The 22,580-nt window shown below is 40.7% G+C and overlaps 1 protein-coding gene across 1 annotated transcript; it reads right to left on the reverse strand.

Annotated features, from left to right (window-relative positions):
• Positions 1-196: 196 nt before the first annotated feature.
• On the reverse strand, positions 197-22,580 carry man2a2 (mannosidase, alpha, class 2A, member 2). Its single transcript, XM_084733844.1, has 23 exons — positions 22,459-22,580; positions 20,068-20,992; positions 19,387-19,644; positions 18,651-18,795; positions 17,289-17,460; positions 16,922-17,049; positions 14,990-15,163; positions 14,291-14,477; positions 12,540-12,717; positions 12,024-12,226; positions 11,012-11,194; positions 10,676-10,790; positions 10,491-10,561; positions 10,220-10,385; positions 8,461-8,697; positions 8,091-8,213; positions 7,683-7,797; positions 6,639-6,772; positions 5,431-5,572; positions 4,955-5,088; positions 3,931-4,125; positions 3,713-3,826; positions 197-2,044 (listed from the first exon to the last, which is right to left on the reverse strand). Exons 2-23 carry the CDS (start codon positions 20,197-20,199, stop codon positions 1,892-1,894), a joined length of 3,459 nt encoding a protein of 1,152 aa, XP_084589970.1. The 5' UTR covers positions 20,200-20,992; positions 22,459-22,580; the 3' UTR covers positions 197-1,891.

The following is a 22,580-nucleotide window of genomic DNA, read 5'->3' on the forward strand; positions in this document are numbered from 1 at the left end:
GACAGCAAAATTCAAGTTTTCTTTTTTGTTTCTGGGGTGTTCTGGAACAATTTTACTAACATTTCACTATTAATTTTGTGTATTGTTGTACAACAATACAACAACAGCATGCTCAAAAAGCAAGTATTTTTTCATATGTATAATGTCAGATTTTTTGTACATTAATTTTACCACAAACAACACATTCAAAACCTGCTTCAAGTTCTTCTTTCTTGGTTTGTGAAATCTCTTCACAGTGAGGGCTGTGGATGATACAGTTACAGAGAGACATTTTCAGGGAAAAAATGTTGCTGTCATGAAACATCTGAATGCAATGAGCACAAAAATTAAATTCCGTTCAGTTTCATTGTTTCGGAGTGGTGGCAGAAATCACAGAGACAGATAAAATGCTTAAACGATTCAAAGAATTTTAAATCATGAACAATTTTGGAAAACATTTCATCAGTCATCAGGCATCATTTCTCAAATGAGTACTGTGCTACATTTCAAATAAATATTTGAAAAGTCTAATAATTCTGGATTTTGGATTGCTCTTTGTACAAAATAAGTGATTTTCTGACACTTTATAGTCAGTTCATCATTAATGAAAACAATTACTAGTAGCAGCTCTTGACTGACATCTAAAAAACAGATCTGTCTGCAGCTAGAGGAGTCAATGTATCTATCTTTGTAATTTGGGTGAATTACCCCTTTAATGATCCAGTCTTCAATGGGAGGCTCCCTTCATCCTGCAATGATATGACCCACTGCTCAACACAGACTGCCAAACTGATCAACTGATGACACCTAACAGTACTAAGAATGGTCCCTGATAGTACACACTGTAACCTCAATACACCCAAAAAAAAAAACCCTTCAAGTACTCACATTAACAGACACACATACAAACACACACACACACACACACACTCATACTGATATATCTGCCATATGGTATATATGAGGTATAGTCTTTAGTCTTCTGTACTGCATATAGCATGGTAAACAACACCACCCTCTCAGCAGTGAAGTACGAGCACAGGAATGACGGACAGGGGCGTTCAAACACCTTCCACAGTTTTCTCATCAGCAGAGAGGAAGCACAGGGAGGGAAAAGAAAGGTCTTCAGACTATCTAACAAGCAGAAACAGCGAATAGAAGGTAAACAGTCGTCTGATATGATTAATGATCACATTTTTATCGCGTAGTGACCGACATGGGACTCTTGGACTCAGACATAGCTTAAAAAGAGCTGCAGCTTTGGGTCTCCTTGCAAGTGTGAGATGAAAAAACGACACATTCTCTGTGCTGCATTCGAGTCTGTCGGAAAAAAAAAAAAAATCAAACAAAATTACATTGACAGGTAGAAAAACAAAAAACGCTGTGATGTGTGTCGTCTTCACTGCGTACATTTAAAAAAAGAAAAACCCATACACCAAATAAAGCTTTGAAAATTGCACTCTGATGTGGCACAAGTCCCAGGCCTCCCCACCACCCACGCCCTCGTCATTTTGGGATATTTACATTCAGTAGTTCAGTCCAGGATGGAGCAAAGATAGAAAAAGACGAGTTCTTACAAAGCAGGACTGAATGAGACCTTGTTTCTGATTACAGAGACAAACAGGTACCCGGTTGTGTCTGATGAGTCGTCCTGGCAGTCTTTGTTTTTGGAACAACTGCGAGTTCACCCGGGTTTCGTCCACAGTAACAGCTATCGCCTGCCCCCTGCTGTGCAGTCAGTCCTGTTACAGTGGACCCTTCCTCTCCGAGCTGTAGTGTTTGTAGTTCTGCTTGACAAAACAGAGAGACCCACACCCCTCTGTTGCCAGTCTGTGGCCCTGTGTAGGGCCTGGTTCTTGGTCCAAGGAGTCTTGTGGGTTTTTTATTGCCTCTTTTTAGTTCCACACAGCTCTTAGCGCAGTTTGAGCTTGAAGGCAGAGATCTCCATGGGATCCAGGCTGATGGTGGAGTCGTTGGCCAGCGGCGTGCTGGAGTGCATCAGGGTCAGGGACATGGGCTGGAGCAGCTGCAGGTCCAAGTTCTTGAACATTCCAGATATATTCAGCTGCAGACAGAGAGAGAGAGAGAAGGGCAGGAAGGCCGAGGATGTTAGAAACACAACAAACTCAGAATGCAAATATGGGGAAAATGACGTTTCAAGTTTATCTCACTGCAGGTACAAAAAACAAATCTAAAGCTGGAAGAAGTATTCAGATCCAGCGCAGGGTTATAACAGGTTTGTAATTTTCAAAATAAAATACTATTTTCAAAAGAAAAAAAATCATAAAATCATGTGAAACATACAGCAATTAATAACACATTTATTACACAAGCAAATATTTGTATAATTAAATAAAAATGCTTGCACTAATAAGTGTAGAAAAACTCTTTTGCAGAAATAATATAAGAAAAATGATAGTAAAATAAATAATTGTTTTCTTGTTTTTGTTAAGCCTCCTTATAACTTGCAGTGTGTGTTGTTTTTAAATGTATGAGAGGCCATTCATGTTGCTGCTGTGTGCCACTTTCTTGTCACAATTAGTGCATCTTGCTGTATTTTTATTCAGCCTACACACAAAAGGTTGCACCACACCATGCAAGGTTTCCTTTCTGCCCTTCAAGTTTGTGTTTGTCTGCATGTCTCATAGGTTTCTACAGTCATGTGACATGAACAGCTACATAAAAATGTCAGGGCTGTTTGTCTGGCACAGACATAAAAAAAAAAAATAAAAAAAAGCATGAAAAACCCTTGGAAGTAATGCTGCCACCCATGTGGATGGCTAGGAGTATTTATATAATGTTTTTTTTATTGATACTGTTTTAAAAGAATCAATGTCAAATGAGTAGCTTGTTAGAATTGATGTTTCAATCCCGCTGAATCAATCCACCCATCCCTATTCAGATCACTGAGGTAGCAACAAACACACTTTAAAATACTCCATTACAAGTAAACTAAATCCTGCATTCAATGTTTCACTTTAACAGTAAGGAAGTATTAGCAACAAAATAGGCTCAAAAAATAAACAATAAAAGTAAACAGTATGCACAATGGCCCCTGACAGTGTTATATTATTAACTGCTTCATAAACTGTTTGGTAGTTTAACTATATATATAATACAGCATCATATTTTTTCAGAGGATCGTGTTTTGCAAGTAAAATATTAATCTGAAAATTAAATCATAGCTATACCTGTCAGATTAAGTACACAAAGTAGCAAAGAATATACATATTAAAGTATATATTTTGGTATTAAAGTACTGTATTTGAGTAACTGCACTTAATGTAGTAGTATGAAACACCTAGTACTACAGTACTGCAGCCCAAACAAACAAGTGCAACATTATACACTGAGTGTGACTCAATGTAAACCTAAGCTTGTTATCTTGAAAACAAAAGCCCCTCGCTGCAAAAATACACTCTGGAGTTGGTGGTCAGTGACTGCCTGCCAGACGCCGTTTCACCATTATTAACATCTACTCCTTCTACAAGATAATTAATAATTGATGATGATAAATGTCAGAGAATCCAGTAGTTCAACTCTGCATGTTTCCTTAATCTCTGACAACACATCAAGCACATTTTATGATTTAGTACAGTAAACATATCACAGATTTAAGTAATGTTGCTATTTCACAACCAAACTACAGAAAAGGCTTTTGTTTTTTGTTTGTTTGAGTATTAATGAGACTATGTGTGCGTGTACGTGCGTTTGTAAATGTTTTTACGCTGACCTGTCCCTGTGTGGTGGTGCAGTTGAAGCCCAAGTTCTGAGCCTCCAGGCTGCAGTCCATTGACAGACGGTGAAGAATCATGGCTGTGTACGGAGACGGAGAGTGGGGGTCCTGCTGCTCAGACACACACACACCACAGGAAAATGTGTCAATGTCAATGTCAATTTACAGACTATCTGAATCCAAGTGTGTGGGTTTTTTTTTTTTTGTCTGGTCACCTGGCTCTGGATGCTGCGCAGGTTCAGCAGGTGGAAGTCGCAGGGCAGGATGGACTTGAGAGGAGAGAAGGTTTGAAGAGGAGGGATGCCGCGTCTTTTGGGCAGGACGGGCAGCGCCAGGACCTCATGGTTCAGGAAGGCATTGGTCATGTGACTGAGTATAGACGGGAAGCTAGTTGTCGCACTGTCAATCATCTGCAGGGGCACAGAGACAGATTTGTTCCACAGTGGTATGTGACAGCATCACTATTACAACATCACTGAGTCGTTCTTTTGCTATCACTGCACTACATAAGGAATGGGCCCTAATTACTTTGTAAGGCTATGAGGTATATTTCTAATTCTAGTCCAGACACAGTACTAATCGATCTATATTGGTTTTGTTACAGCCACAGCGTTGCAATGTCATTTTTAAATTCACGGCATTACAGTGGTTCAAACATGATGTTCATCCTAAGTACCATCAGCAGTTTTTTCACCATAGAGCTGGATGATAAAACTGCAACCACTGCCTCCCTTTCTCTGCCAATGTGTATCTATTTACTTGACAAATGATATCATTTGTTACTTTCAATGGTGCCGTCATGAAGATAGACCTGTTTGGCAATGGCTACGAGGTGGAGGAAAGCAAAAAATAGGAACTGGAGCTACAGCTACGGCCTATGATGCAGCCTAACAAGCATCCTCACTGTTGCCACGGCAACATTACCTCTTGAACTCCGTCACTCAAGATTTTGGAGAGAAAAGATTGAAACAAGGAGGAGAGTTTGGCAAAGATGCCATCATACTGAAGGTAATGAAGTGGAAAAAGAAGAGAAGGAAAACAAAGTTAGCGAGATGAGAAGATAAAGACAGATGGGCTGATAATGAGTGCTGAAAAAAAACATATGAAGACAGGTGTTAATGAACACAGAATGAAGGACATAACACTTCCACACAGCTTATATAGAGTCATTCAGTGGTGTGGGAATTTGAAGAGGACTCAGTCAGCCTCCTCATCCGCCTTCGCTGTCATCTCACTGACCTTGTTGCCCATGGATCTCCTCTCCAGCAGCAGGCGGAAGCGGTTGGCTGTCTTCTTGTTGTCCTTCAGGCCCTGACCCAGCCCACGATTATCATCCTGCATCAGTCGCCGGTCCATAATCACTTCAAGCTGGCCTGAGGGAGGAGGAGCAGCAAGGACAACAACATTCATACAAAGCCTGCATAATGAACTTTCAGACACCAGTCGATGAAGACAAACACTATTAGCCAGTTGTCCTTAACAAACGCATCCATTACTCACATAACAATGATAAAAGGATTAGCTCAGTACATTAACGTGAGAGCGTGAACTGTTTGGCTATCTGAAAAGCTCTCGATGGAGAAGAGGGAGAGACGTTCGCTCCTGTGCTTCAATACAACATGTTACAAAAAAGCTAGGGACAGTATAATAAGACAAAGAGTGGATTTCAGGCACAACATTAAACTGAATGTAATAAAATGTACTGAAATACAGACCACTCTCCAGGCTGCTGACACCCAGAGACTGAGCAGTGTGCAGCGTGAGGCGGTGATGGCTGTCCTGGATGTACGCCTGGCTGGGCATGGGATAGAAATTGGCCTGCAGGGGGAGCTTTGTGTAGTGGCGTCGGGGCTGCATCTACGAGAAGAGATTCAACACAGAATGACTCAATATGACAAACTTGCAGCACAAGGAAAGATGTGAAATCAACATTATGATCATAAAAAAATCTATTAGAAACTCAGTTTAGAGGTATTTTTCTCTCAAATTAATAATCAGGTTATTAACTCTGGACTCTATACTAACTTTTATTCACCACTGTACCGAAAAACAATTTTAACTGCCCCGAAGTGAATGTAAACCTTCCTAAAGTCAAGATGTTATTAAATAATAATTACATTTATTTATTCTAAATTACCTGCTGTTTAGTTTTATATTTATTTTTATGTAAAGCACTTTGTGATTAACAGCTACTAGGATCAAGAAACTCGCAGTCTTTAGTCAAGGATCAGATCATTTTTCAGATCAGCAAAAGAAAACAAAGGGGTTAGGGTTCAATTAATTTAAAAATGCAAATTAATTGGTTCTTGAACTGCTTCTGTTCAAGATTCTTGGAACCTTGGTGTCATCTAGTGAAGCAGCTCCCATTTTCACCATTTTTGAGCAGAACCATTGTAATCGAGGATGTCAGAGTACGTTGTACATTGCACAACACTTCCTTTTTTTTTTTTCTAAGACTCCGATGCCACACTGTTGCGCTTCAGTGTGCATGTGTCTTGTCTTTTCACTGCAACTCTGCATTGAGATTCACAAGTTTATTACTTTAAAACAGTTGCAGGAAAACTTTTTTTCACACTGTGATGGTCAAATTTTGTCAGTCTCTTGCTGAGTAGGCAGCCACTGATAGTAATGAATGTGACAAGATGAGAACACATGCTCTGCTGTAGCCTGCGCTCAGTTCAGCTTCTCATTTACTACGCAAAAGCGATACACAGATAAACTACATAATAGTAAAATCTCTTTTGTTCTGGAGGCGTGGATCTCTGTTTGTCCCAAACACATTTTCTATCCTCTCAAAGATGACAGAATGCTGTTAGTCTCAAGCTCTGTTAACTACTTGCCAACCATGTAATTAAGTCTTCTTATGTTCTGACAGAATAAAAGTAGTATGTTAGTCTTCTCTGCTGCAGGGGGTGGGACTAACCTGGAAGCCATTGAGATCTGTGTAGAAAACTTCTCCACTCTGGATGTCAGTGACTAATCGCATTGCCAGCTCCTTATTGGTCTGATCTCTGATGTCCACCATGGTGGTGATATCGATAGACAACCCATCAACTCCTGAAAATACAAAACAATAAAGCCTCAAACTCAGGTTGCAGATGGAAAGTCCTTGGAAAACTATGATCCGCAAATGCTACTTGCAGTTGCAGTATTTTAAGTAAGTTTTGCTGTGTTTTATGTGCTTATTTCATAGCTGTTGAACTCAGCATAAGCATGTTACTACAGCGATGTTGGAGTAATGCTGTAATATTCAAGGACAATCAAGAGAAACTGTGAATGTTAACCTCATCTGAAGGCAAGAAAATAACAAGTGTAGTAGATCAAATGCTGGTAACTGTTTTTTTCGTGTTGTTTTTTTGTCAAAGTTAATAATGCATCAGCTTTGTTGTTGTATGGTAGCTGGCTGGTCCTGCTCTCTGTGCTCCTCTCACTGGTGTGTGCATTTGTGTGTTTGTGTCGCTGCTGTATGTAAATTTACATGATAGACATGCCCTGTAGGTAAAAACAGGGAAAAAGAAATGGTTAAACTGCAGGAATTCATTTGCAGCTTAGTACCATAAAGTTCCCTACTGGGCAGTGAGGTAATGTTCCACTTAGAGTTACTGCAACAAAGTACTTCAGTTATCACAAATGAAGTTATTCACAAAAACAAGCAAAAGAATGGCTCTAATACCACGCTTTTGTGCCAACCTAAATAACAACACGTGAAATTCCATCACTGCCGCAGCCATCATTATTACAGAATTTTTGCCCAGTGATACCAAAAATAAACTGCCTACTATGGCTTAAAAGGTAAAAATTAGGCATCTGATGAGGAAAAAAAACTATTTGAATAATAAATTGCCATTTTGTCAAACATATTGTCATTTGTTGTATTGTACCATCTGGTGTCTTTAACTAAACATTAAAAAGCTTTTGCAAAAGCCATTTGAACTGATTCCATTGTGCAGTTTTGTGTGTTTATTACCTGGCACGTTGTGTATGCGAATGGTCTGCTGGAAATGCTGGTAGTGTGCCACCACCTCCGAGAAGAGGGGCCCCTCAACAACACGCACTACAGGGGGCTCTTTCTGGTTGTAGGGCTGAAAACCGGAAAAGAGGAAATGGAGTCATGGACAGAACAAGTGCTAAAACTGGGAGAAGGAGAGAAGCAGAAGCTGCCACCAACAGAATAAGTGATTAAGTACAGTGTGGGAACGAGGCCCATACACTCTGTTGTCTTTAAATCAAAGAAAAGATGAAGCAGCACCTAGTCTGCCTGCCTTCCAGCCCCGAGCACCCCCAGCACGCTACAATGACACAATCCACAAGGGAGACGCTATCAAAGCATTCTAGAGGCAAGTAAACATCTGAGATACTACAGCTGAGAGAATACCTTTGCTTTTCCATCAGGTAGGAAGAGGTAAGCTCCACTTTTGTCTTTAGAGGGACGTGTGCCGTAGACCATGAACTGCATCTGAACCTTCACTTCCTGAGGATCATCCTTGCGCTTGATACTCTGCAGATGAAGACGCAATAAAAAGAGGAAGAAAGCAGAAAAAAACAGAATGAGAAAAGAGATGAAACGACATCCGAGTAGCAACATGACATGCCATGTTCACTTTGATCAAAAAGCCAGGGTTTATTGGGAAATCAAGATCATGGTTTTTTTCCCTTTCAAAAGATCAAAGTAACAACAGATGAGCAAATCCTTAATTCAGATGTAAAGTCAACACGAGAGAGATAAGAGTCGATAAAACTCAAACCTGTAGCAGGCCAGTGGTTCCGGAGAAGCCCAGTGTGAGAGACTGGCTGCTGATGTAGAAGGTCTGAGGGTCGGACTGCTGTGAGCGGACAGGAAGTGGGTCCACGGCTCGAGCAGTGACCCCACGACCTGACAGTCTGAGCAGGGTGTCGGAGCGAATCGTCATGGGAGAATCAGGAGAGTCGTAAACATTGAATACGGCAAGACCCAGAGGGGGCAGACGAACCATGAATGTTGCCTAGATGGAGGGTCAGAGAATGGTTGGATATAAATAATATACAACGCATTCTCGCGCACACACACACACACAAAAGTGTACACACACAACCAGCTTGGTTTGATTTTCACTGTTGATCTGAACACAAGTATTGACTAAAAGGCGTTCATTAAAAGTTAAAAGCATTTGCACATCAGCAGCCGTGTGTTTAATTAACAAACCATCAAAGCAAAGAGGCAAAAAGTCATAAATCTGAGGCCTTTTTATTCAAAATTATACTTTGTTTTGAAAACTTTTCATTTTATGTCTACAATCATGTAAAGCAAGTGACCAGACTGCTTACAGCAGTTATGTTTTAAGCAAAATCATCCCCACACACCCTCAACACTGCCCCATAATCATTCCACAAAGGCCGATTCTCTCTGAATACAGCCTTAATACTGTGATACCTGAGCGACAGCTGCCCTGATTTTGACTGAAAATTTGTGTTCTGAATAGGTAAAGATGTGCAGAAACATGGTATTTCGCAGTTTTGTTTTGGGGGGGTTTCATAGATATAAATATTGCCTAGTGAAGCTTAACTCACTAGGCAAGATACAATAAAGGTACACAGATATAGAGTATCCCACTGACTTTGATTTGCACTCCTGTAATATTGTTGGACACACAGATGGACAAAACCGATGCAGCAGAATCAAAAAGAGACACTTCTTTCTAACAATGCTTCTTAACATACAGTGAGCAAACTCGACCAGATGGGGGGTAAAAAAATTTCCAGATTTACTTCGAGCGATGTTGCAACATAATTTATTAAAGTCTGTCTTGTTTTTATATTCTTGAGCGACATTTGCTTACTTATAACTCTTTCTCTTTCTTCCCAACCTCAACCTTTTTGAGGATAATACTATAAAAAGTTGCCATGGATCAGATAAAATGTGCCCGTTCTCAACCTTGGAAATTAGTCTCATGTTGTCCCCATTGACTGCTTTGACAAGGGAAAAGTGAAATGTCAAGGACATCCATGTCAATTTTGACCAAAGAAAATCAGTTGAAGATGAAGTAAGAGCACAAACTTCACAAAAATAGTAGCAGGGCGAGTGATTTTTCAAACAAGCAGTACATCGCTGACACGCGGAGCAGATTAGGACATCCTCATCAGGGAAAAAAACAAAGAATCTCTGTTGACTCGCCTCCAGTTAGGAAGTGGTGTAACTCGACACCCCTAGATTTTCTTTCACTTTCAAACTTTCAGTCTTCAGCCCCAACAGACACTGCATCAATTGACATCACTTGAGACAACGGATCAAACTTCACAGAGCTCCCTCTGGAGCCACAAAAGCCTTCATACAACTTTTTAACGTATGCAGTAGTACTCCCTGAGAAGGCTTCCAGTCTATTTTCTTCCAACTTAAGCACATAACTATATTTACTTTGTACTGGGCTGTGAGCGCTGTCAAAATGCTTTGAGTGCACAGCAGCTCGCTGACTGAACAGATCCAGCAGAGACTCCACTGTTCAGACACTAATGAATTTAGTCTCTCACCTCAAATACCTCCGCACTCATCTGACTAGCGGAGCTCCACTGAGCACTCAGCTGCACAGGGAGGGTTTGTCCATCCTCAGTAAGCACCCGCACCCGGACCGTGTTGACCAACACTGTCACCACACACAGCCGCTCCTGCTCCACAGGGTTGAACAGAACAAGGTACCTGGTAGAGAGAAATGAAAAAAGCAATCAGACACACAGGATGGTGGAGAAGTGGCTGAGGGAGGGGGCACAGGAGATGAAAGGAGCGAAGGGATGCTGATAATACCTCGGCCCTGCTGGGTCCAGCTCGATTAGAGTGCGCTGAGGCAGAGAGTCTTGTGTAGCACGCCTGTCATCCTACAAAATGAAAAACGCAAAAAAAAAAAACAATGAATGAAGGAGCAAAAAATGCAGGTTTTTCAAGCAGATTAATATACAGCAGCGAAAGTGTCACTCCATGCTTCCTCTCACCGTCTCCAGGAAGGGCTCTGTTTGGTAAAAGCGATAAAACTCTTTGTTCTTCATCACCAGGAAATGAGCAGCATTGATGATTACTCTCTTCAGACCGATGAGTGAACGCAGTAATCTGGGAAGGAGAAGGAAGAATCAATGGCTCACTGCTGCAGTCACAGTAGACAGCTTCTTATTTTGGCTTCACAGTATTGAACACTAAGTATAAAATAGCCACAGCAAGAGAGGATTAAACAGAGGAGGTGCAGGTTTTTCTATTTCACATAAATTACATTTTCAAAGGCTTTAATCTATCCAATCCATAGTGACATTTCTTTCTAAACCCTTAGATCTTACTTGGTGCCGTAGTCAACGACAACATTCTCCTTTGCGGTGCCAGTGATGGCATCATGATGTTGGAAGAGGCCAACAGACCGCCTTGCATCCACCAGCAGGGCATAGTCTGAGACCGGGTAGCGCCCCTCCATGCCAGCATGCCGAGCGTTCGCAACCGCAAGGCTGTAGAGGATCTCTGCCCCCCTGAAAGGAGATAAACACACAGTTATTAACATAAGCAAAACCATCCTTAGAGTATTATTTGCTATGTTCCAGAAAATTGCTTTGGTTTCATTTTGATTGTTTATCACTGAGGAACCGGATTAATAAAATTTTAAATCTGTAATCTTTACAACCACATGACATTAAAGTGATAGTTCACCCAAAAATGAAATTTCACTCAATATCTACTCACCCCTGTGCTGATGGTGAGGAGGGGTGAAGATCTCACATCGGCACAGGGGTGAGTAGATATTGAGTGAAATTTCATTTTTTGGTGAACTATCATTTTAAGTTCTGTTCATATATCCGAGCAAAGAGTGTGACATACTGTATATATGAAAACACTAACCTTTTTTATGTAGCTTTTTTCCTTGATGTATATGAAAAGCAATTACAGATATAAAAAACACAGATACAGTGGGAACTTCTGACAATGATTAGGAAATAAGAAATAAGGTAATTCTATTTTTCTTCACTCCTATGATATTTTGCCTGATCTGCTTCCAAGTCATTTTCTCTCAATTAAAAACAGTCTCCTCGACTCAAATGGCCAGAAATGAGCAATGGTACCATGGGAATGGCACCAATTTCAAATCCTGTGCTCTCCATTATGCCTTTCATTTGTACACAGGATCTGACAGGTACATGTAAGCCCTTTAACCCAGTGTGCTACATTTCCATCTTCTTTGCAATGCAAAACAGAAACTAAGTGCCTGCTGTAGAACTCACTCAAATTAACAGCTACAAAGTTGCTATACCCTGCAGGTTGTTGGTGTCAGTTATCAGTGAAGTGTGATTAAATCTGCCCCACCTGAGGTGTGACTCTATCACACGGTCCAGGCTCTTGTAAAAGGGCCGTGAGGTGAAATAGCCGGTCCAGTAGTGGTCTTCACGGTCTGCATAAGCAAAGAAATCTCCACTGAGCACTGGGAAGTCTGCAGGTCTGGATCCCTGGACCACTCCGTTTGCTTTGTACACAGCATTGAAGTAGTCTGTGAGAGTCCCAAACTGAGCCTGGAGGAGCCAATGAAACAAAACACACTCAGCTCAGGCTCAGCTGAACAGAAACAAAAAAGAAAATTTCTCATCATTATGCGTGCGCCTTTCATCTTACATGGCATCTTCTGAAGAAAACATTGAGTCGTGACAGATTCTTTGTTCTGTCAGCAAGTTAAAATACCACTGCATGATTCATTATCACACAAAAGGTTGTATACTGATATAGTTGATACAAGGCACGCTGAGAGGCACAACAACAATGAAAAAGATGCAAAAAAACATATATTTGGCAAGAGCATTTGTGACAGTTGACAAATTATTCTCTCACTTGTACGTGCATCTCTGGGTGAGAATTCATGTAGTCAAACAGCTTCTGGTAGTTGATATACTGCTGATCCCACTCCAGAGCCTTGTCATAGCGGAAGTCGTCTCCCAGAGGGACAAGGAGTACCTTGCTGCGGTAGAGTTTGGACTTTTTTCGGTACTGATCCAGCAGCAGGTGTGCCCTGATTGAAAAAGAGGAAGAGAGAGCGGTGGGGAGGGGGGGGTGAAAAAAAGGGGGAAACTGTGAGGACACATTTCTTGGCATCCAAACTGCCCTGCTTTCCATGCGCCAATTCTGTAGGAAATCACTATGACCTTGGAAAGAGGAGGATCAAATTAGCCCTGGGGGTATTTTCCATTAGCAACTGAAATATGTCCTCTGTTAAGTTCTTTAGGTCCTCTAAAAGCAGTTTAATGTGACTGCAAGACTATCTGTAGCCCATGTCTGTCTCCCTCCGTTCATCCACCTTCTCTGGCTGTTGTCATTGGCGCAAGTTCAAGTTTTAGTTTATTTGTAAGGGACCAGAACAGATAACAGTTTTAACAGCATGACCAATCTGGTATGTGTGAGTGTATGAAGCTGGGGCCAAATTCCAATATTACATAAAGTAGGCCGAGACTGTTGTTTTACTCTTTTTTTTTTTTTTTTTTTTTTTTACATAACCATGTAGCAAACATTTTTGAATATGATCCCTTAAATTTAGCTATTTTAAGGACTAGCATGTAAGAGTAAGGTTATGTATGTACACTGCAGGCTAAAGTGGCCCACTGGCATGTGACTCAGAGCATATTTTTTTCCAGGACAGTGTGAACAGCACAAATCACGAGGAACTGTAAAACTGTTTTGAGACACTTTCATCTATGGTCCCAAATCAAATACAGGTCTGATTTTCTGCAATGAGCCCTCAGTGAAAACATAATTATTCTTATTTTCAGGTGATTACACAATTATGAATACATACTTATGAATATTATATTGCATTTCTGCCAATAAATCCTCATAAATCTTTCACACTGAACCTTTAAGTGAATGGGTGCAACGTTATTGAGGAAACTCTAACTGTTAAGAGTGGAGTGCTGTGGTAGAACAGAGTTGTGGTAAATAAAAATGACCCAGAAGACAAGATATTAATTAACAAACCTATTATGCAGCCAGACAAGTGGTAGGAAATTCTTCTGAGCCACTAATTAATGAACATGTAAACACAAATCATCAGTGTCCTGTGGTTGTTTTACAGGTATGTAAGGGATGAGGGTGCAAATTTTTGCATTTCTGTATTAGCATTTCTTGTCATTTAATTTGGCCATCTTATACATACATACACTGCAGCTGTACCCAACAGTCACTTTCATTAACTGATTCACTAACTAATCTGCCCATAATTTTCTCAATATATTGACTGTTTGGTCTAAAAATGTTAGTAAAGTGGTGAAAAAAAAACATTTCTCACATCACAATGTCACATCTTCAACTGTCTTGTCACATCATTATACAATAACATAAGACAAAGAAAAACAGCAATTCTTAACTTTTCAAAAGCTGTGACTACAAAATATTTGGCCTTTTTGTCAAAATAAATGCAGCTTAATTTTCTGAAATTTGACTTATCAGCTCTCATATACAGCAATAATGATGTAACTGCTATAATCAAATTAAATTGAAATTTGTTCTCAAAGTCAGGATAGACCCAAAGTAGTCACCTCCACCCTGTAACTAACCCAAACTAATAGACAACCAACGGCCACATGTCTCACCTCTCTGCTACATTGGCCTCCACCACAGTTTTTGGTGGTACTTTCCAAGGGCAGTTTATCCGACCACCCGGCAGCCTTTTGAAATCAAACTGGCAGCAGATCTTCGGGTCAGGCCCACAGGTGTGAGGCACATCATAACTGTAGAACGGCATCATGTGACAAAAGATGTCTGTGCTCGATCCAGTGTCTGTGGAGGCAGTTAAGGAAAAATCAAAACACTGGCTTAAGAGACACGCATTGCTGTCAGTAGCCTCAAATGACCAGAATGAAATACACTAATAAAAGACATGTTGTGCTCTGAATAAAGATGGTATTTGTGACCACAGGCACACAAGGACTCATAAACATGTTGGCAATGAAATTCACCCCCACAGTGCTCTCCAAAGTCATTCTGACAACAGTTCATTGTAAAAAGAACCCCTCAAAGAACTATCACAAATTGATCATATCTAACACTGCAATATTAGAGGATTTTTCCATTAAGAACAAATGGACAGTAAATCCTCAGCAGATGTCCAATTCATTAGGAAATAATAATGAAGATAGGTCCTTTGAGGCCATTACACACTGGTTGCTCTTCCAAATCCCCCCTCTCTTTCAAAAGGCCATGACAAGTGGCATGACTCACTCTGGTCTGCAATGAGCTTAACAAAGATAAGCACATGAATCAGATGACGTTGCTGGCTCTGGTCCACTCACCCCAGGCCTGCCTCCACATAAACTCCAGGCTGCGGGTGGAGGCAAAGTGTTTTTTGATGGAATAGTGGACTCTCTGGATGAGCATGCTGGTTAGGTTGGCCCTCTTCAGCAGATAGGGCATCGTAGCGCTGTGACCAAAAGGGTCCACCGCCCACCCACTGCGAGGAGTTATACCTATAACAGCAAGAAGGAAGGAAGCGGTTGAGTTTTATGCTCGGATAAAGGGAAGGGATGCATCTTTTAGAAAATCATTCTCCTCAGCAGGGAGCACTGAAAAGTAGCACAAAGTATTTTATCACCCACTGAGTGAAAGGCTGCCACACCTGCTGCATGCAGGATGGCAAGCTCACATTTTACCATCAAGCATGAGAGAACCGGTAACATTTAAATTTGAGACTTAAATGTAGTGAAAACGATTGGAGCGAGGGCAAAATTCCAAAGATTTCACCTAGGGGTGGGTAGTGTAACGATGACATCACAATACCACCATTACCGTGATTTTTATTTACTTAGAGATACCATTTTTCATCTGCAGTCTTTTGACACGTTACAAAGTCACTCTAAAACATTGGATATAAGATTAAAAATTACAGTTATTCATCATTTATATGTATGCAGGTCAATGATTAAAAATAAATAAAAAGGACTGATAAACGTTTTAGCATATTAAAACAAACGTGCTTTACTGTGGCTGCGATAACATGCATGTAGAGGCCTACACACATACTTGTAGAACTGGAGTTACATCCAATTTTCCTTGTTAACACCGACTCCAGTACAACTTGCAGACTGTTTAACACGAAGATGTGGGAGGTAACATTATGAGCAAAACACGACAATTTCTCTGTTGTTAGCTGCATGAGCCAACACAAAAGTCCTCATCTGTTACAACCATCTGCAGCAGTTAAGATCCACTGGAATAACTTTTAGTTTTGATGGAAATGTGTCACAACAACTGGAAAACTCATGTGTGCACTAGTGCCGACACATTTTCAACTTTGATAAAATCTGATTAACTGTTCAGCCCCAGTGTGCGCCAAATTTACCATCTTACTTCAGACTGCTTTCTCATTTTGGGGGTCAGTACAAAGCAAGCATCACTTCATAACTAAGGCCAAAGGATCAAATGATACCAACTTCAAACCTGGAAGCTGTGAAGTTTTGCTTTTTTTTTATGTTGCTGTACCATGTTTTGGCCTGGATGTTAGCATTTTGCCATGGCTTGAATCTGTTGTAGTCCCTCAGACTGGGACGGTGCTGGACTAATGTTGCAATGTTGAGACAGTCAAGAGAAATTATGAGAATGTTAAGCAGAATCTGAAACCAGTTAATGAGACAGATAGTAGCAGGTTGGATGTGGGACAATATACTGTAACACAAGCTCAGCTGGTTTTGTTGTCACACATAAAGCCCCTTCTGGTGTGTGATCCATGCTGGTATGTGTATGGTGCTGCAGTATGAAAATATACTGATAGACATGCACCGTGCTACACTGAGTATTTTATTTATATTCATGTACTTTGGGTTTTCTGCCAAATAAAAGCCGTTAAGACTCCTAATCCTAACCAATGTCTAATGAATCACATTCTGTTTACTAATTAACCTACATTATGGAACAACCTACTCCTCCCAAAGCACATGTGGGTCTATACCTCATTTTTATTCTCATTTGGAACCAATAAATCCCTAACATTTAAAGAAAAGAAACAGAATCATATTTTGAGAGGATCATCCCCTATTATTTTTGTTTTACTGTGATAACATACAGTTACCGTAAAAAAAAAAAAAAAATGTAAAAAGTACTATGATATAAATTTTGGGTCATATCGCCCATCCTAGAGTCACAGAGAAAGGAGAGCGTTTTAAACATTTAAGAATTTCTGCAAATATAAATGAAAAAGCTTGAGAAAGCAGTCCTTTGTGATTTTGTACCTAGATTTCTCTCCAGCCACTGATGTCCTTCAATGAGCTGGTCTATCATGGCAAAGTAGTGAACGTTGGCTTCATCCGTCATCACCCAGCCTCCTGTCACAATCTCTAACTGCCCTCCAAGGATCAGTCTGTTGAACAGAGAGGATTAAGAAAGCAAGGTGAGGATAATCCAGCCCTAAAGAGGGAGAGTCACATTAACCAGATAACAAGCTATTTTTAGAGAACCACAATCAGCCAGAGGACACCATCCATTGTGGAAAATAGTGGACTTAAGCCCAGCAGGCATCAAAGGAATCAAACAAACATTCTCAGATTTAGGTGGGGAAACTAAATGCAAAAAAGTGTGCTTCACTAAACTGTGACTCACTTGCGCACAGCCTCCTGCTTGTGTATGTCTGCAGTCTCCCACCACTTGGAGAAGAATGAAATCTCAGACCAGATGAACTTCCTGCGAGGATCCTCGGCCAGCTTCACCACCATGTTGTTTAGAATATGTTGCGTCTGGTCTGTGAAGTACTTGTCAAAAGTCTTGATCCAACCTAACAAGACAAGAAGATAAATGTGAGCAATTTTCACAGCAGTTGGCAAGCACACCGACCACCACAAATTGGACTATTTTTGAAACAATACACCTCCATGCATCCCTGCTCCCCCTCGTTTTATCTAGCTGGCTGATACACAGGCAAGAAGACAGGGCAGGTAAGAGCCTCAACTCTGTGGAAAAAGTGCTGCAACGGATCAAAAATAAAACTCATATTTTATTCAAGTAGAGCTGTTCCCCCTCAGAAAGCTATTTAGCAGAGTGGTTTCAAAGAAAGTGACTAAAAAGCACTTTCAGTATGCAACAGTGACGAATACCACAGCCTTGAAATATGTTCTCAAATATTTATCTCACATATTGTAGGCTAGATATGTTTCATAGAGATCAAAGTTCCACATCATTCTGCAGTTCAATTGTGAACAACAACGTTGAACGTTGAAATGGCGACAATTAAGCGAACTAGCACTCGTACTCAGCTGTGAGGAAGAGGACTATTTACAGCAGTCTTTTTAACACTGTGCAACTCTTTTGTGTGACTTGCTTAACTGTAGTTGACTAAAAACTTTTAGATTATTACCACTAACCCTGCTTTCACGTGTCTTCAGCATGAGAGGACAAATGGATTTTCTACCATCTATTAACCCCATGACACTGAATGCTGCATGAAAAAAGAGACTGTAGAAAACTTTGCAGCAGAGTTTAATCAAATGCAGATCCAAATGACACTTATTCTCATTGTTGATGGGCAGAATTTGCAGGTCTCTGCAGCCTGTCAACATATCAATAACTGTCAGGTAAGCACGCATGTGGCAGGCTGGTAAACAAGTTTAATGGAAATGTCAGTCCGAAATAAAATCTCAGCCAATCCAACCTATGAATAGCTAGAGTTTTCCATTGCCAATATCAGTCTAATCCCATTGTTTGTGGCTAAGCTGTCAATCATGTCAGCATTATGCTAATAATAATGAGAACAAATGAATAACATTTTGAATGATTTCTGTCTCCCAGTCACTAGCCTCCATTCAGGTAGCTTGCTTGTCTACAGACAAGACTATTTATAACCTGCGTTAAAAAAAACAAGCGTTCAGATTTGCTTTAGGCTGAGTCTTCAGACACAGTTTGATCAGACAAACTTTTAAACTGCTTTCAACAAAGTTCTGCTGTGTGTGGTATGCCCTCTCAACTCACCTGGATCATTATGGGAGTGTGGGACTACAAACACTTGCAGCGGTTCATTGTCCCATTCATCAGGTTCATAAGTAATATCAAAGCCTTGTTTCCAGACGCCGCCATCAGGGTTGTCAAACTTGAGGAGGGAGTACACATCCAGCATCTAAAATGAAACACAAATTCATTATTTGTTCAAACACAGCCCCACAAAATGTATGCAATAACATCTAGAATATAGCAATATAACCATTTAGCCAGTTATTATTTAAACAAAGATAGAAGTTTTCAAAGTGGGAAGCAGGCCTCCCCGTGGGGGTTCCAAACAATTTCAGGGGAGGCTCAGTGAACAGACATAAAAAATATTAACAAAGTTATAACAATAGTTATCAAAGTATATCTCATAAAATACCCTAAATGTATGTGATTTGGCTAAAGAGATACCTCAGAGTATCAGAGCATTTTTCCCACTTTCACAGCATCAAGAACTAATAAATGCCTTTGGAAAGACCTTTTTTATGTATGTGATAGTGTAAAGTTACATAAAACAGCAATATTAGGCTATCTTGGGTCAACTGTTGAATGTCTTTGGGATCAAATAATGTAATCATGATCCCATAGTCATCCCAGAAGTGAGCAAAATAAGCAAGTAAACTAAGGTGACACCTTTTTCCAAACTTTGTCTGAGGTCCACAGACTCAGACTTTTAAAAAAAAACCCTGATCTAAGGGATCAACTGGTAGTATAGTAAGCTCACCTGAACATCTGCTTGACCATGGTTGCTTGCAGCAAATTGGCAATCCTGGGGCTTGACAGCGAGGAAAGTGGGACGGCCATCGAAGGGCAGCACCCAGGATCCATTGGCACTTCTGAATGGCAGGTGGCCGCTGGGAGACACAGCCCCTGTGTCTGTGAGCTCCATTACAGAGTCCTTTATGTGGCTGATGATTTGGTGGTTTTCCTCCAGGAGCTGCTCCAGCTGCTCTATCCGGTTCTGCAGAACTGAGATTTGGCTCTAAAATGCACACAAAAACAATAAATCACACAGCTGTATAACATCATACAACATCTGTTAACCAAACTCAAATTCTTCTTCTCTGCTATAGAGAAAAAATCTTCTGAGTCAGCCAAGGTAACAAACAGTATAAGGAGTACAAGAACTATCCAAATGAAGACATGTACAGAATGATAGATACATGACTGTACATCTATTATTAGCATTTGAATATTCAAATATGAAGAATCCATATTTAACCTTGAGTTTGCAGGGAAAAATATATGTATAATAACAAAATCAGCAAAGGGGCCTTTGAGAAGTCTTTATGTCCATTTCTACTTTGATTATAAACATGCCAAAAGAAATGCAACAAAAATAACTATACAAAGGCAGTTTTAACACATCATACTATATGCACAACAAGAGGGCAATTATTCTTACCCGTGGAAAGTTCCCGCCACTCTGTCGCCTTGCAGGGTCATGTTGGACTCGATCCAACATCAGATATAGTGAGAACACAGCCACACAGAATATGGCCCCTCCACACACTGTCACCTGTTTCCTTAGCTTCATCCTCTGGAATGGTCTTCTTTCCAGGGTTTGAATTTAAAAAAATGACCTTGACTGTGATGTTTTTTTCCAGCACAGAGGAAAAAAGTCCTAAAAAAACTAGAATGCAATCCTTCACAGTGCCGGAAAAAAAAAATGATGGAAAGTAACCAGCTACACCAGTGTTAATGGTTCAGTTCCACTCCTGCGATGCCTCCAGCCTCCACTCACCATAATGGAGACCACAGCAAAGAGGGATACAACAGTGGTAGCAGCGGACAAGGGTACTAAATCAGCAATAGCTGGCAAGCAGTCTGTCAGCTTTGGCCAAACCACAGCCACCGGTGGGCTCCTTCAAAGTAGCCCTTGTACTCAACCATCCAAACCGATGAGACTGCAGGAAAAGAAAAAAAAACAAGCGCCACACACACAGAAGGGACTCAAACAGGGACCCTAGTGTCCCCACAGCATGATGTGTGTCACTGTGGGCCTGCTCTCCTGGTCCAGTCCCCACTCCCACAGCACAGTCTAATCCTCCAGTACGGCCCTTTTTGCTCAGTTAGCCTCCAGTGCCATAACAGTTTGCACACTAGGCAGCAAAGAAATGGGCTGAGAAAAAGAGCAACTTGGCTTAGAGCAGCAACTTTTTAAGCAAGCCTCAACACTGCCCCGAAGCAGCTCCAGGAATTAAAATGAGACAAATGTCATTCTTCTCTCAGTAGCATAGTGACAGCATATCGGCTGTGGCAGCATGGGCAGAGCGTCTGTCCTTGATCTCAAACGCCAAGTTGAAATCACATCAGAGGGTCTTCTTCAGCTGTTAGGAAAGGTTTTGATTAGTGGAGCACACAAAAACTATGCACTCAGGCTTCCAGAGAAGAACTGTTACTGACAAGGAGCACAAATGGAAGAGAGAGTGAGAGAAAGACCACCTTTTTGATCTGACAATTAAAGTGTACAAGGGGGAGGGGAGACCAAACTCGGCACAGTGGCCTGCGTTTCCACACAGCACTAATAGGTGTTCCTGTTTTCCTCTGTGCGCAAATCCAACACGACCATAATCCGCTCACTTCTCAGACTGGGACTGTCTTAGCATTACTACAGCGTTGGGATAATAAGCTGGCACTTATATTTGTTCAGACTGAAAAATAGCCGCACTGTCAGCAGGAAGACTATTATTTCTTTGACTATTTATCAGGGCCAGATGACAAATATATCAAACATGAAAGGGTTTGTTAGCTGGGGTGTCAAACAGAGAACTGAGCATTGAAATCTTATGAATAACTTAATTTAACTTAATAATAACTTGCTTACTTACAGCCCAGTGCATATATACCGTCTATTCTATTTTATTATCAATTTTACTTTACTAATTACTGCTATTTAAATTATTATTGTTAATTCTCTTTAATAGTTGGTGCTTTGGTAATACATGTCAGATGTCATGCCAATAAAGCCAACTGGACATGAAAAATTGAACTGATAAGGTCTAGAGTCCTGCACATTTGTGTGAGTAAATGCACCACAGATCCCAAGCTACTCACATGATGGCATATTAACATCAATGGAAACATAATATAATAATGTCTTATGTAACTAATGTCTTATGTAAAGTATAAAATTCCCCTTTACAGTATTCCTCGGGTTACTGACTTACTGAATGGGTGGCATATCTGTTAAGATTTAACTTGGGTGACTTTTAGTCAGCTAACCTTGTCGCTGGGCAGCTAGCCAGGCAACATTGCGTTGCTTCAAACTTGAGAGCGTTGGCATATCAGCATTTGGACGTTTCACTGTGTAAACTCAGGTATACGGCAGGTAATTAATACTTGTACACGATTTACCCACTAGCTACATTGACGTACTCTGTCAAACTTAAATAATCCCGGTTACTTTAACATTAGGTAGCTATCACGAATATGCAGCTAAACAAGCTAGCGCTAGCTACCAGATGTTCCTTTATTAAGTTACCACATCAACTCGACTGGTTTACGAGCTAGCTTCAAGAGTCGGACAACGTTACTACGAGGGTTGTCATTTACTGATAAATCTAAGTGAACAGCAGTCACATCCGTCTTTCTACATCCGTGAAAAGCCTGTGCTGCAAAGCAGATTTGTCTAACGTTACAGACGATAGCAAGTATTGGCTTGATAACATTAAGACAATACGTGACTGATATTTCCTGGCAAACGGTCCACTTTGCATCTAAACATCGATTAACATTCATTTACGACCTTGGGAGCCTGTCTCTTTGTGAACGAAATGAAAAAATCTGACGTTACCCATCAAAGGAGAGTAATCCGGAAGAGTGTAGAGCCCAGCAGTGTGCGTGCTTTTAGCTCCAGGCTGTCAGATTACCAACTGAACCAGCTAGCTTAGCTGCTAGCGCCCACTGAGCTGCTGC

The sequence above is a fragment of the Lutjanus erythropterus genome, chromosome 13 (assembly GCF_056507025.1).
Source record: "Lutjanus erythropterus isolate fLutEry1 chromosome 13, fLutEry1.hap2, whole genome shotgun sequence".
Taxonomy (NCBI): domain Eukaryota; kingdom Metazoa; phylum Chordata; class Actinopteri; order Lutjaniformes; family Lutjanidae; genus Lutjanus; species Lutjanus erythropterus.